Source organism: Zeus faber (assembly GCF_960531495.2).
Source record: "Zeus faber genome assembly, chromosome: 20".
In the NCBI taxonomy this organism is placed as follows: domain Eukaryota; kingdom Metazoa; phylum Chordata; class Actinopteri; order Zeiformes; family Zeidae; genus Zeus; species Zeus faber.
Window position 1 is genome coordinate 23,067,516 of NC_137207.1, and position 12,500 is coordinate 23,080,015.

Below are 12,500 nucleotides of genomic sequence, written 5' to 3' on the forward strand. Positions count from 1 at the left end.
AAAACCCCTGACTTCTACGATAGAATTGTAAGTCTTCGCCTCGTGAGATTTTAACGTTTTAAGATCATTTGCTGTTCTTCAGTCCGATTTGGACCGTTTCAGGCCAGGTTTCTCTCCAGCTTCACTCTCGCTGTCTCTCACTCTCACGCTTCCCGCAGATGATCTTCACGCAGCAGTCCATCATGAGGCCCCGGGTGAAGTCGTCCGTGTCTATCGGAGCGTAAGGCGCCTTCTTGTATTTCCTTTATGTCCCTTATTTCCGTAGATTTACCCTTTGATTGCTGTATTGCATTTGATTTTGACTTATGTTACAAAATTGGATGAGCCCATCAATGAACAGAATGAGTGGCACCAAAATGCAAAGAAATAATGTCACCACACAATACTGTCAGGACATTTTCTTATGTCACCATTTGAATAATACTGCCGTAAAAAAACATCCCACAAATTAATTTTTCACAAATTCATCAGCGCTGAATATATCTTTACAGTAAACACAACATATAGAACAATCTGAGAGTACAAAACCACATATGCAGTTGACCTCATATGTTTATTTACCTACTGTAATATGACAGTTCATTGACTATTTGTTGGTCTATTTTACACTTTAAGGATGAGACACAATGACCCGCGTCTATATCCATACGATAGTAATTGTATTCGCAATGGAGCGTAATGCATTTCAATTGGCGATGCCTTCTTAATTGCTTATTCGGCCAATTGTACAACGTCGCATTTGAGCGTTAAATCAATTGAGATTAAATAACTGTGATCGAAACGTTTTTTTGTTTTTTAGTTTTTTTTTTCAAAACCTGGAGTTCCTTCTGCTTCCCTGTGCAGGCTGGTGAAGTACTGCACCACCTATAAAAACCACGACCCCTTCCTGGCCAATTGTCTTCCCAGCAACCCCTGGGTCACCGACGACGTCACCTACTGGACCATGAACATGCCCAAGTGAGTCTCCTTCAAAGTAAAAGTACCTCAGGGGAATGAGTCTCATTTCATCACATTTCTTTTCTGTGATTAGATGGATAGACAGACAGACAGACAGACAGACAGACAGACAGACAGATAGATAGATAGATAGATAGATAGATAGATAGATAGATAGATAGATAGATAGATAGATAGATAGATAGATAGATAGATAGATAGATAGATAGATAGATAGATAGATAGATAGATAGATGGCTCTATACAATAACTTATGGAATAAACAGTAAACCAGAAAGAGGGACTTAGATATAGAAATAGTGATGTACAATAAAACTGACATTATGAATAACAAGCTTTAAACAGTAAACAAAATGTTTGCAATCAGCCTATCAACCAAAAAATTGAATAAAAGGAAATTTTTTTATTTGATCTGTCCTTTGACTCGTCGTCCGTCAGCGTGGAGACGCCGACCAGGATGCGCGTGGAGAGATGGACCTTCAGCTTCGGGGAGCTGCTCTCAGACCCTCGAGGGCGAAACGACTTCAGGCTCTTCCTCAAGAAGGAGTTCAGCGGTATGTGTGAGCGGCTTTTAACCGGACGGACGAAAAAAAAAAAGCGGGGAAACGCGGGGAAAACCGAGCGGTGATGCACCGAGAGTCCAGCCGCCTCCGACGTCCGTGTCACAGTTTTCCTGCTTCTTTGCCGCCCTGTGCAGGTGAGAACCTGGCCTTCTGGGAGGGTTGTGAGGACCTCAAGTGGGGCACGGCGGACACCATGAAAGACAAGGCCCAGCAGATATACAAGTAATGTATCCCATAACCCATAACCCACACCGTGGGCACATGCGTGCCATGTTTGTTTTACAGTTTCGGTCTAATAATAATACAATACAATATATTAATAAGGGAACTTTTACCGCGGTGGTATTCAAACCGTGGGTTGAGCCTCCCCTAGTGGGGCGCGGAGGAAAGGCCTTCATATATTTTAAGCACAAAGTTGACATGTCTAATTCAATTTCATGAAGTATGTTAAATATAGTTTCTTAATTGAACTTAGAATTTATTTTAAATAATACAATTTGTTCATATTTTAATTTATTTTCATTATTTGCTTTCATTATTATTATTATTATTATTATTATTTATTTATTTATTATTTAAAATTATTATTATTATTACAATTACTATTATTATTATATATATATTTTTTTAAATTATTATTATTTGTGCACCTTTCTTCCCCCGTTAGCCTATGTAAATAGGCAATAAAAGCCACTTATGAATGTGACTGCTCGACCAGGTTTACTATGAATACTCGACCACTCTTTAACGGTGTTGGATATCAGTGCATCGTTCTATCCAGTCTGTGCTGGTATCTCCGTATCAGACCCACTTTCCGAGCGTCTCCTGGAAATGTTTTCTGGATCCTCTGGAGCAGAGGTTCTCAACAGCCGGGCCTCGGGCCGTTGCCGGGCCGCGGGGCATTTGCCACCGGGCCGTGAGAAGGAGGGCCCTGTTCAGAGGCCGTGCCTGTTAAGAGGCGTGGCCGAAGCAAATAAAAACAGTGTGACGAAGCAAATAAAGACAGTGTGTTGTTGTTGTAGATGTATTAGATCTATTTGTTTTCCACCGTTTCTTAATTAAATGAAACAAAAAGAGCCCTGCACAACCCACCGTCACCCACCGTCTGTGAACATTTTGTGCGCTGTGGTTCGACCGTGGTTCCGTGAGTTTGAATGGATGGTTGGGAACCTCTGCTCTGGAGGAGACGGCCTGGTTGACTCATAATGTATTCCTGTTTGTAGAGGAGGATGCACCACAATACACAGTCACATCCACAGTCAACATCTGAACCTTCCACACCTCCTCGACTCCCTTCTTCTTCATTTCATTGATCCCTGTGTCAGGACATTCCTGGCCCGCGGTGCCCCCCGCTGGATCAACATCGATGGGAAGACCATGGAGGTGACGGTGAAGGGCCTGAAGCATCCGCACCGATACGTCCTCGACCCAGCGCAGACGCATATCTACATGCTGATGAAAAAGGTCGGTGGATGTGTTGGACCGTACGGCCAAAGGATGGTCACTCTCGAGCAGCGATGAAAGGCTCCCCTGGTTTTTATTTTTTTTTGAGATTGGTTCTTGACGAGTCACTCAGTCAAAAAAAAATCGGCTGATTTTCCGACTCTTGGTTCGTTCGGTTCAGTTGGTGTGAAGAAGAAGAGAAGAGTTATGAATGGAGCTCTCACAGGAATCATTTCACTGACACAATGACACAATGTTGGTACAGCCATGACCGAATCATGAAAGAAACAAATGAACTAACTGACAGACCGACTGCCTGCCAGCCCGACCGCCCTCTCAACCGACTGACCGACCAACCGCCCCTCCGCCGAACACCCGCCCCACCACCCTCCGGACCACCTGACCGACCAACCAACCCAAACGCCTGACTGCCAGCACGACCGACCGACTGACTGACCAACTGCCCCACACCCGACTGCCCGCACGAATGACCGACCAACCGCCCCACGCCCAAACGCCTGACCACTCCCATGACCGACCGACCGACCCCCCCACGCCCAAATGCCCACCGGCCCGACCGAGCGACCAATTGTCCAAACGCCCGACACCTCGCACGACCGACCGACTGACCGACCAACCGGCCCACCGCCGGACATCCGCCCCACCGCCCTGCTGACCACCTGACCGACCAACCAACCCAAACGCCTGACTGCCAGCACGACCGACTGACTGACTGACCAACTGCCCCACACCCGACTGCCTGCACGACTGACCGACCAACCGCCCCACGCCCAAACACCTGACCACTCGCATGACCGACCGACCGACCGCCCCACGCCCAAATGCCTGCCAGCCCGACCGCCCTCTCAACCGACTGACCGACCAACCGGCCCACCGCCGAACACCCGCCCCACCACCCTCCTGACCACCTGACCGACCAACCAACCCAAACGGCTGACTGCCAGCACGACTGACCGACCAACCGCCCCACGCCCAAACACCTGACCACTCGCATGACCGACCGACCGACCGCCCCACGCCCAAATGCCCGCCGGCCCGACCAAGCGACCAATTGTCCAAACGCCCGACACCTCGCACGACCGACTGACTGACTGACCAACGAGCCCACGGCCAAACGCCCGCCCACCCGACCAGTCAATGACCGCCCTCCCGACCAACCGATCGAACAACCGCCTGAACGCCCGACCGCTCGCACGACCGACCGACTGACCGACCAACCGCACCACGCCCCAAACGCCTGACCGCCAGACTGACCTGTACTAACCTTCCCAAATAACAAGCTTTTCTGGAAATGACTTTCTAACGCTCACTGTGTCTCGCCGTCTGGTGGTTTTACTTCTTTGTGTTTGTTTGTTTGTTTGTTTGTTTCTGACACAAAAGGACTCTTACGGCCGCTACCTGAAGTCGGTGGTGTTCAAGGAGACACAGAAGAAGGCCGTCTGTCCTGAGGAGCACAAGTTCACGTAGGTCTCCATGTCAACCGTCAGCATTTCAGGCATTTTATTTCCTTTCAAGGGCTGTCGGGCGAAGCAGGGAAAGTGTGTGTGTGTGTGTTGTTGTACTAACCCTAACCTGATGAAGACCGCGTGCCCAGTGCAATACGAAGACGAAGAGGGGAACGTTGACGTGACTTTGAGGGAAAGAAAGGACGACTCAGTATCTGACAGAACACGAGTTCACTCAGGTCTCGCTTTTCATTTTCTATCTCCAGATTGGTCTTGGTCTCGGTCTCTCTCTCTCTCTCTCTCTCTCTCTCTCTCTCGCTCGGTCCGGCTGATAACGGCGTCTGTGCCGCTCCTTGTGACACGCTCATCAATCACTCGGCCTCTCACACCCCTTCCCCTCTCCTCCTCCCTCTCTCCCTCCCTTCTCCAGCGACACCCAGCTGGAGCAGAACGCCAGGAAGCGCCGGCCCAGCCTCAGCCCCATCGCCCTCCGGCAGCAGGAGCAGGAGCAGCGGGCCAAGATGGCCGCCAGCGGGCCCGTGGACATCACGCAGGTCATGAGCAAACTCAGCAAGCAGGGCAGAGACGCGCCCCCTCCGCCCACCCAGAGCTGAACCCATTCACGGAGTATCGCATACGGTTGAATGTTCGCCACCACCCTCGGGCTTTCATTTTAGTATTTTTTTTTTATTGATTTCATTGAAAAGGGAATCAAACCCCTCAAGCATTTCAGCATAACAGCTTGGTAGAATGTGAATCCTCAGTCACTTTGGGCGTGAGGAAGGGTGTTTTCAGAGCTTAAAAGACAGATTTGCGGCAAAACTCAGATGTGCAGAAATCTTGCGCGTGCGTGCGCGTGGTGAGGTCTGTCTCTCCTGTTGTCTGCCTGCGTCTGCCATGTCCATCTGCATTCGTAGGGTGTGTTTCCCTCCGGGGGGGCGGGGGCGGGGGTGGCGGCCAATAAAAACTCACAAACTGCATCCTGTCTCGCATGTCCATGTGTCTCCCGTGTCTCATTCACTGTTTCCATCCGTCCATGAAAACGCCCCGGCACGGTCGCCCTCAACAGAGGAAGTTGATACGACACATTCAGCAGCCATATAAAAACGAATACGATATTTAATAAGATATCCATTAACTATGTTCCGATTTTTCCCTTCCAGAATTAAAGCCCGTCTGTTTTTTTTTTTTTTTGGAAATCTATTGGTAATCTATAGCCATCCCTGCTCCAAGACATTGGTCCCACACTCGCAGAACCATGCATTTTTTTTTTTTTTGACCAGTGAGCTATTTGAGCAGCATACGTCCGAAATGTCCTGGTCAAAAAACGCCCAAACCGCTCCTTCCACCGTTTTTGACAGCAGGGAGGAAGAAAAGTGCAACGTCAAACTAGAAATACAATGCTATTCAAATTTACTACGTCAATGCATTGAGTGTTTTCTGAAACCACAGTATGCTCAGATAGTACGGTACGTGAAATGTACCAGGATCACAGGGTCACATCCGGTGAAATGTGGTGGCGTGCAAACAGGCGCGTCCCAAAATGCATTGTGAGGGCGGGACGCCGGTAAAAAGTTTCTCTGCAGTATCGACGCGCCGAGAGGGAAGTGGAGCGGCGATATGATGATGTCATAGGTACGAGATGCCATCTTTCTTTTCACTCACAGACGTAAGCACAAACATGTGCGTCGTACGCTGTCGGGCAGTTCGGATCCACCTCAGAACACCGGCCGCGGGCCGGTGAAATAGTGGCCCGCTGTCGGTGAGAATCTGCCTTTTATCACCGGTTGCCAGGGCAACGCTGATGCAGAATATGGCTGTCACCGACCCCGCTGCAGGGTTTGGAGAAACAATGACAGGAGAAGCGGAAAGTGAAATTGAGTGGAGGTGACCGTTAGATAAGAATCAAATGGCGGAGCGGAAATGTGCTTGTGTGTTTGTTTGCTAGAACCTAGGACTCCTACAGAGTCCTGACTGAAGGCCTCTGACTCCTAACCCTCGCCCTCTGACCTCACAGCTGTGCCGCTTCACCGCCCCCGTCCCCCACCTGTCCGTCTACTCCGGCATCAGCGACCCGCCCTCCGCCAACGCCTCCCCCCCTCTGCCCTTCCTCGCCCACACCCCGGCCTGCCCCTCCCCCATCAGCGTGGCCATCGACAGCACGCCGGCCTCGGAGCGGAAGGGCGGGCGGGGCTCGGAGGGCGAGGGAGAGGGGCAGCGGCACCCGGAGGCCGGCGCCGGCGGTGGCGTCGTCCCGCCCAAGTCCCGCGTGGCGTTGTCCCTGGGACGCCTGCTGAGGAGGGGCTGCACCCCGGCCACCGTGTTCGCCAGCCTGTCCCCCAAATGCCCCGCCCCCGCCGGGACCAGCGGCCGCGTCCAGCCAATCAGCAGCGAGCAGCCCAGCCAGGCTCCGCCCAGACGCATAACCAAGTGGGTCACGCTTCAAGTAGCCCCCCCCCCCCTTCAAAAAAAGGCCTTCCCCCGACATCTTTTTCATCTCTCATTGCAAATTGAACAATGTCTGACTCATAATCTTCTCCCTCCGCACCAGTTTTTTCCAGATCAAAGTGGACATTCCTCCAGAATGCCGAATTTACCCCATAGATTCCGAGGACGAGGAGGAGGACGGCAGAGCCGCCTCCAGGGGCGGAGAGGGAACCAAGGAGATCATCTGCCCCTGGGAGAGCCTGAGCCCTCAGGACCACACCGGATAATGCCCAGCGCGCTGGAGTCAGACCTTTAACCTTTGACCTTTAACCTTTCGTCGCGTGGATAACACATTTTAATGGCCGTCCAGGCAGAAAAAAAACAAAAAAAAAACAACACAGAATCTGAAATGACGAAAAAAATAATCTGATATGGAGTACAAAGAGTCCACAGAAGGATTCCAGGGGCAAATATGGAACAGCCAATCGGTATTAGGTTCTATGTGCTCTATAGAGATATCCATCGGTGTCCTGTGCTGTGGACCCAGCAATGTGTGTTTACTCTGAATCCCCAAACTTTAGCCTTATGTCAGCACACCCACCGGGCCCGGCGCCATTCTTCTCGGTGTAGTTTTGGTAAGTGACCATCGGGGGGGCAGCATTTCTTGGGAGTTTGAACTCGGTCAGGCTGGTTAGGTCACGCCGTACTTATCATTGTTATCCTATTTATCGGTTTGATCCGCAGCCAACTGAGTAAAACCTCATCCTTCCTGATTGTAGTCACGCCTATTTGTATGACCCCCCCCTCCCCTGAAATACTCCCCTCGCCACGGAAACGAGTGCCAACACGCAGCGGCCGCCGCGTCACCGGCTGTGAGCCAAATTCCCTGTCCTCGACGCAACTTAGACTCCACATTTTACTATGTTTTCCAAAACGGGGCCAGAACGTTGGTGACAGGGGTGTGTAGGTCCCCGAAAGGCCCCCACGTTTTATTTGTGTGTAAAATGGGCCCCCAACTCGTATTTATTTAGAGTTTTGTTTTTTTTGCCAGGTTGCCTTTTTTTTATTTTTTTTTTTAACTATCGTATAAAGTTTGCCCCAATCATATTCGAACCTGTTTGGAATGATAATCACGCCGCTGGTATGTTGTTGTTGTTTGTAACAGGAATGCGCCACGGTTCAGATCGTCGGAAGACGCGTTTGGAAGCCGTCCGTATATGTGCCTGCTAAAAAAAACAACAACCGTCTGTATTATATATTTAAGGTACATCGGGGGAGGGAGGCGCCCGACGGACTTACCTCGCAAGCGCACCGCGAGCGTGAAGCGCCGGAGCGCCGGAGCGGAGCGACTGCCCGAGCACAGCGGGCGGAGACGTGAGCGTATCATTTGGATATTCTGCTGTTTTGTACACTTTATATGGCTGTGGTACGTTGTAGGCCGCCAAGGGCTCGGTGGTCACCCCCCCACCCCTTCCCCTGTCTTTCCACGCGGGGACAGTTCAATGTGATTTAACCGTCAGAATGTATTCCCCTCGACTTGTTTACGGACGCAAGAATGTAAAAAAGAAACAGCAACAAAAAAAAACAAATAACAAAAAAAAACAAACAAATGTACAAATTTGATGTGTTTGATTTATACATTCCATGGCTTGTGTCAAGTGCCTCAATAAATGACTTGTCTTCAGACCTTGCTTCCGAGTTACCCTTGATTACAATTCGGGGTGTGTTGTTATTATTATTTTTTTATCAAAGTCAAATGTTTTATAATTTAAAAACGCCCAAACCGCTCCTTCCACCGTTTTTGACAGCAGGGAGGAAGAAAAGTGCAACGTCAAACTAGAAATACAATGCTATTCAAATTTACTACGTCAATGCATTGAGTGTTTTCTGAAACCACAGTATGCTCAGATAGTACGGTACGTGAAATGTACCAGGATCACAGGGTCACATCCGGTGAAATGTGGTGGCGTGCAAACAGGCGCGTCCCAAAATGCATTGTGAGGGCGGGACGCCGGTAAAAAGTTTCTCTGCAGTATCGACGCGCCGAGAGGGAAGTGGAGCGGCGATATGATGATGTCATAGGTACGAGATGCCATCTTTCTTTTCACTCACAGACGTAAGCACAAACATGTGCGTCGTACGCTGTCGGGCAGTTCGGATCCACCTCAGAACACCGGCCGCGGGCCGGTGAAATAGTGGCCCGCTGTCGGTGAGAATCTGCCTTTTATCACCGGTTGCCAGGGCAACGCTGATGCAGAATATGGCTGTCACCGACCCCGCTGCAGGGTTTGGAGAAACAATGACAGGAGAAGCGGAAAGTGAAATTGAGTGGAGGTGACCGTTAGATAAGAATCAAATGGCGGAGCGGAAATGTGCTTGTGTGTTTGTTTGCTAGAACCTAGGACTCCTACAGAGTCCTGACTGAAGGCCTCTGACTCCTAACCCTCGCCCTCTGACCTCACAGCTGTGCCGCTTCACCGCCCCCGTCCCCCACCTGTCCGTCTACTCCGGCATCAGCGACCCGCCCTCCGCCAACGCCTCCCCCCCTCTGCCCTTCCTCGCCCACACCCCGGCCTGCCCCTCCCCCATCAGCGTGGCCATCGACAGCACGCCGGCCTCGGAGCGGAAGGGCGGGCGGGGCTCGGAGGGCGAGGGAGAGGGGCAGCGGCACCCGGAGGCCGGCGCCGGCGGTGGCGTCGTCCCGCCCAAGTCCCGCGTGGCGTTGTCCCTGGGACGCCTGCTGAGGAGGGGCTGCACCCCGGCCACCGTGTTCGCCAGCCTGTCCCCCAAATGCCCCGCCCCCGCCGGGACCAGCGGCCGCGTCCAGCCAATCAGCAGCGAGCAGCCCAGCCAGGCTCCGCCCAGACGCATAACCAAGTGGGTCACGCTTCAAGTAGCCCCCCCCCCCCTTCAAAAAAAGGCCTTCCCCCGACATCTTTTTCATCTCTCATTGCAAATTGAACAATGTCTGACTCATAATCTTCTCCCTCCGCACCAGTTTTTTCCAGATCAAAGTGGACATTCCTCCAGAATGCCGAATTTACCCCATAGATTCCGAGGACGAGGAGGAGGACGGCAGAGCCGCCTCCAGGGGCGGAGAGGGAACCAAGGAGATCATCTGCCCCTGGGAGAGCCTGAGCCCTCAGGACCACACCGGATAATGCCCAGCGCGCTGGAGTCAGACCTTTAACCTTTGACCTTTAACCTTTCGTCGCGTGGATAACACATTTTAATGGCCGTCCAGGCAGAAAAAAAACAAAAAAAAAACAACACAGAATCTGAAATGACGAAAAAAATAATCTGATATGGAGTACAAAGAGTCCACAGAAGGATTCCAGGGGCAAATATGGAACAGCCAATCGGTATTAGGTTCTATGTGCTCTATAGAGATATCCATCGGTGTCCTGTGCTGTGGACCCAGCAATGTGTGTTTACTCTGAATCCCCAAACTTTAGCCTTATGTCAGCACACCCACCGGGCCCGGCGCCATTCTTCTCGGTGTAGTTTTGGTAAGTGACCATCGGGGGGGCAGCATTTCTTGGGAGTTTGAACTCGGTCAGGCTGGTTAGGTCACGCCGTACTTATCATTGTTATCCTATTTATCGGTTTGATCCGCAGCCAACTGAGTAAAACCTCATCCTTCCTGATTGTAGTCACGCCTATTTGTATGACCCCCCCCTCCCCTGAAATACTCCCCTCGCCACGGAAACGAGTGCCAACACGCAGCGGCCGCCGCGTCACCGGCTGTGAGCCAAATTCCCTGTCCTCGACGCAACTTAGACTCCACATTTTACTATGTTTTCCAAAACGGGGCCAGAACGTTGGTGACAGGGGTGTGTAGGTCCCCGAAAGGCCCCCACGTTTTATTTGTGTGTAAAATGGGCCCCCAACTCGTATTTATTTAGAGTTTTGTTTTTTTTGCCAGGTTGCCTTTTTTTTATTTTTTTTTTTAACTATCGTATAAAGTTTGCCCCAATCATATTCGAACCTGTTTGGAATGATAATCACGCCGCTGGTATGTTGTTGTTGTTTGTAACAGGAATGCGCCACGGTTCAGATCGTCGGAAGACGCGTTTGGAAGCCGTCCGTATATGTGCCTGCTAAAAAAAACAACAACCGTCTGTATTATATATTTAAGGTACATCGGGGGAGGGAGGCGCCCGACGGACTTACCTCGCAAGCGCACCGCGAGCGTGAAGCGCCGGAGCGCCGGAGCGGAGCGACTGCCCGAGCACAGCGGGCGGAGACGTGAGCGTATCATTTGGATATTCTGCTGTTTTGTACACTTTATATGGCTGTGGTACGTTGTAGGCCGCCAAGGGCTCGGTGGTCACCCCCCCACCCCTTCCCCTGTCTTTCCACGCGGGGACAGTTCAATGTGATTTAACCGTCAGAATGTATTCCCCTCGACTTGTTTACGGACGCAAGAATGTAAAAAAGAAACAGCAACAAAAAAAAACAAATAACAAAAAAAAACAAACAAATGTACAAATTTGATGTGTTTGATTTATACATTCCATGGCTTGTGTCAAGTGCCTCAATAAATGACTTGTCTTCAGACCTTGCTTCCGAGTTACCCTTGATTACAATTCGGGGTGTGTTGTTATTATTATTTTTTTATCAAAGTCAAATGTTTTATAATTTAGATATATACCCATACAAATGGCTTCCGAAAAAAGACAAAAAAAAAAACAAAACAAGAAAACATTTGAACTTATAACTTAAAAATGTATTTTCGTTTATTTGATGTGGCTTATTAATGGTAATGATGATGATTGACCACTAGGTGGCGACACGGCAACAATAATGTTGCGCTCCAACGATTCGAGGACTCGAGGAAGAGCAACGACCGCGCACCCGCCCGCTCCACAGCACGTGCGTGCGTGGGTACGTGCGTGGGTACGTGCGTGGGTGGGGACATTGTCCCCACTGTGTGGTAGTTTGGAGACCAGCTGAGCTGAGCTGACTGGGTGAGGTCTACACCAGGTTCTCAATGTGGGGTCCGCGGCCCCCCCTGGGGTCCATCAAGAGGTTCCAGGGGGTCCCCATCAAAAGGATCAATAGTTCAAATCACCCGTTACTCAATTCACAAGCTATCGCCATCATTATAGCGTGAATAATAATGATAATAATAATAATAATGTTTTGATCTTAGTTGAACTGCTATCTTTGTAACTATAAAAAATAATAATAATAATTAGAATAATGAATATAGCTGCAGGCAGCAATACACAGGGTCCATTATCGCCACCAATTACAAATTCTCGAGTTCCCATGGAACGTAGCATCAGTTCAACACCAACACCAACAACACGGCAAGAGACATTTCATCCACTTTTTTAACCTTTGGGACTAAAATAAAACGCACACGATTCGGACCCGTTGCTCTGGAGCCGCGAGCGAACTCCATGTGCGAGGCCACAAACGCGGGATATGATTTGGACTCCTTCAGTTTGTGTGTTACAACTCGCTCCAATGCTGCAAAATCAGGACACGGCACCGGGTTCGATGGAACAGAATGTGTTTATTTACAAAAAGGGCAAAAAAGATAAAATGTCAAACGAAAAAGCAGGTAAGATGATACACACACACACACACACACACACACACACACACGGTGCAAATGGACGTTCGGAGCCACATA

General features: G+C 50.1%; 1 protein-coding gene across 1 annotated transcript in view; it reads left to right on the forward strand.

Annotated features, from left to right (window-relative positions):
• The window catches only part of LOC307245405 (regulator of G-protein signaling 9-like), a gene marked incomplete at its 3' end in the record, with an annotated part of 17,257 nt that extends 10,114 nt beyond the window's left edge, over positions 1–7,143 (forward strand). The window contains exons 10-19 of the mRNA XM_080020972.1: positions 1–27; positions 159–220; positions 844–957; positions 1,396–1,511; positions 1,655–1,742; positions 2,846–2,984; positions 4,365–4,447; positions 4,860–4,983; positions 6,447–6,859; positions 6,981–7,143. The exon at positions 1–27 is cut by the window's left edge and continues 3 nt beyond it. Coding sequence (XP_079877098.1) covers positions 1–27; positions 159–220; positions 844–957; positions 1,396–1,511; positions 1,655–1,742; positions 2,846–2,984; positions 4,365–4,447; positions 4,860–4,983; positions 6,447–6,859; positions 6,981–7,143 — 1,329 coding nt within the window. The remainder of the gene's footprint in view (positions 28–158; positions 221–843; positions 958–1,395; positions 1,512–1,654; positions 1,743–2,845; positions 2,985–4,364; positions 4,448–4,859; positions 4,984–6,446; positions 6,860–6,980) is intronic.
• Between the last annotated feature and the right edge of the window lie 5,357 nt (positions 7,144–12,500).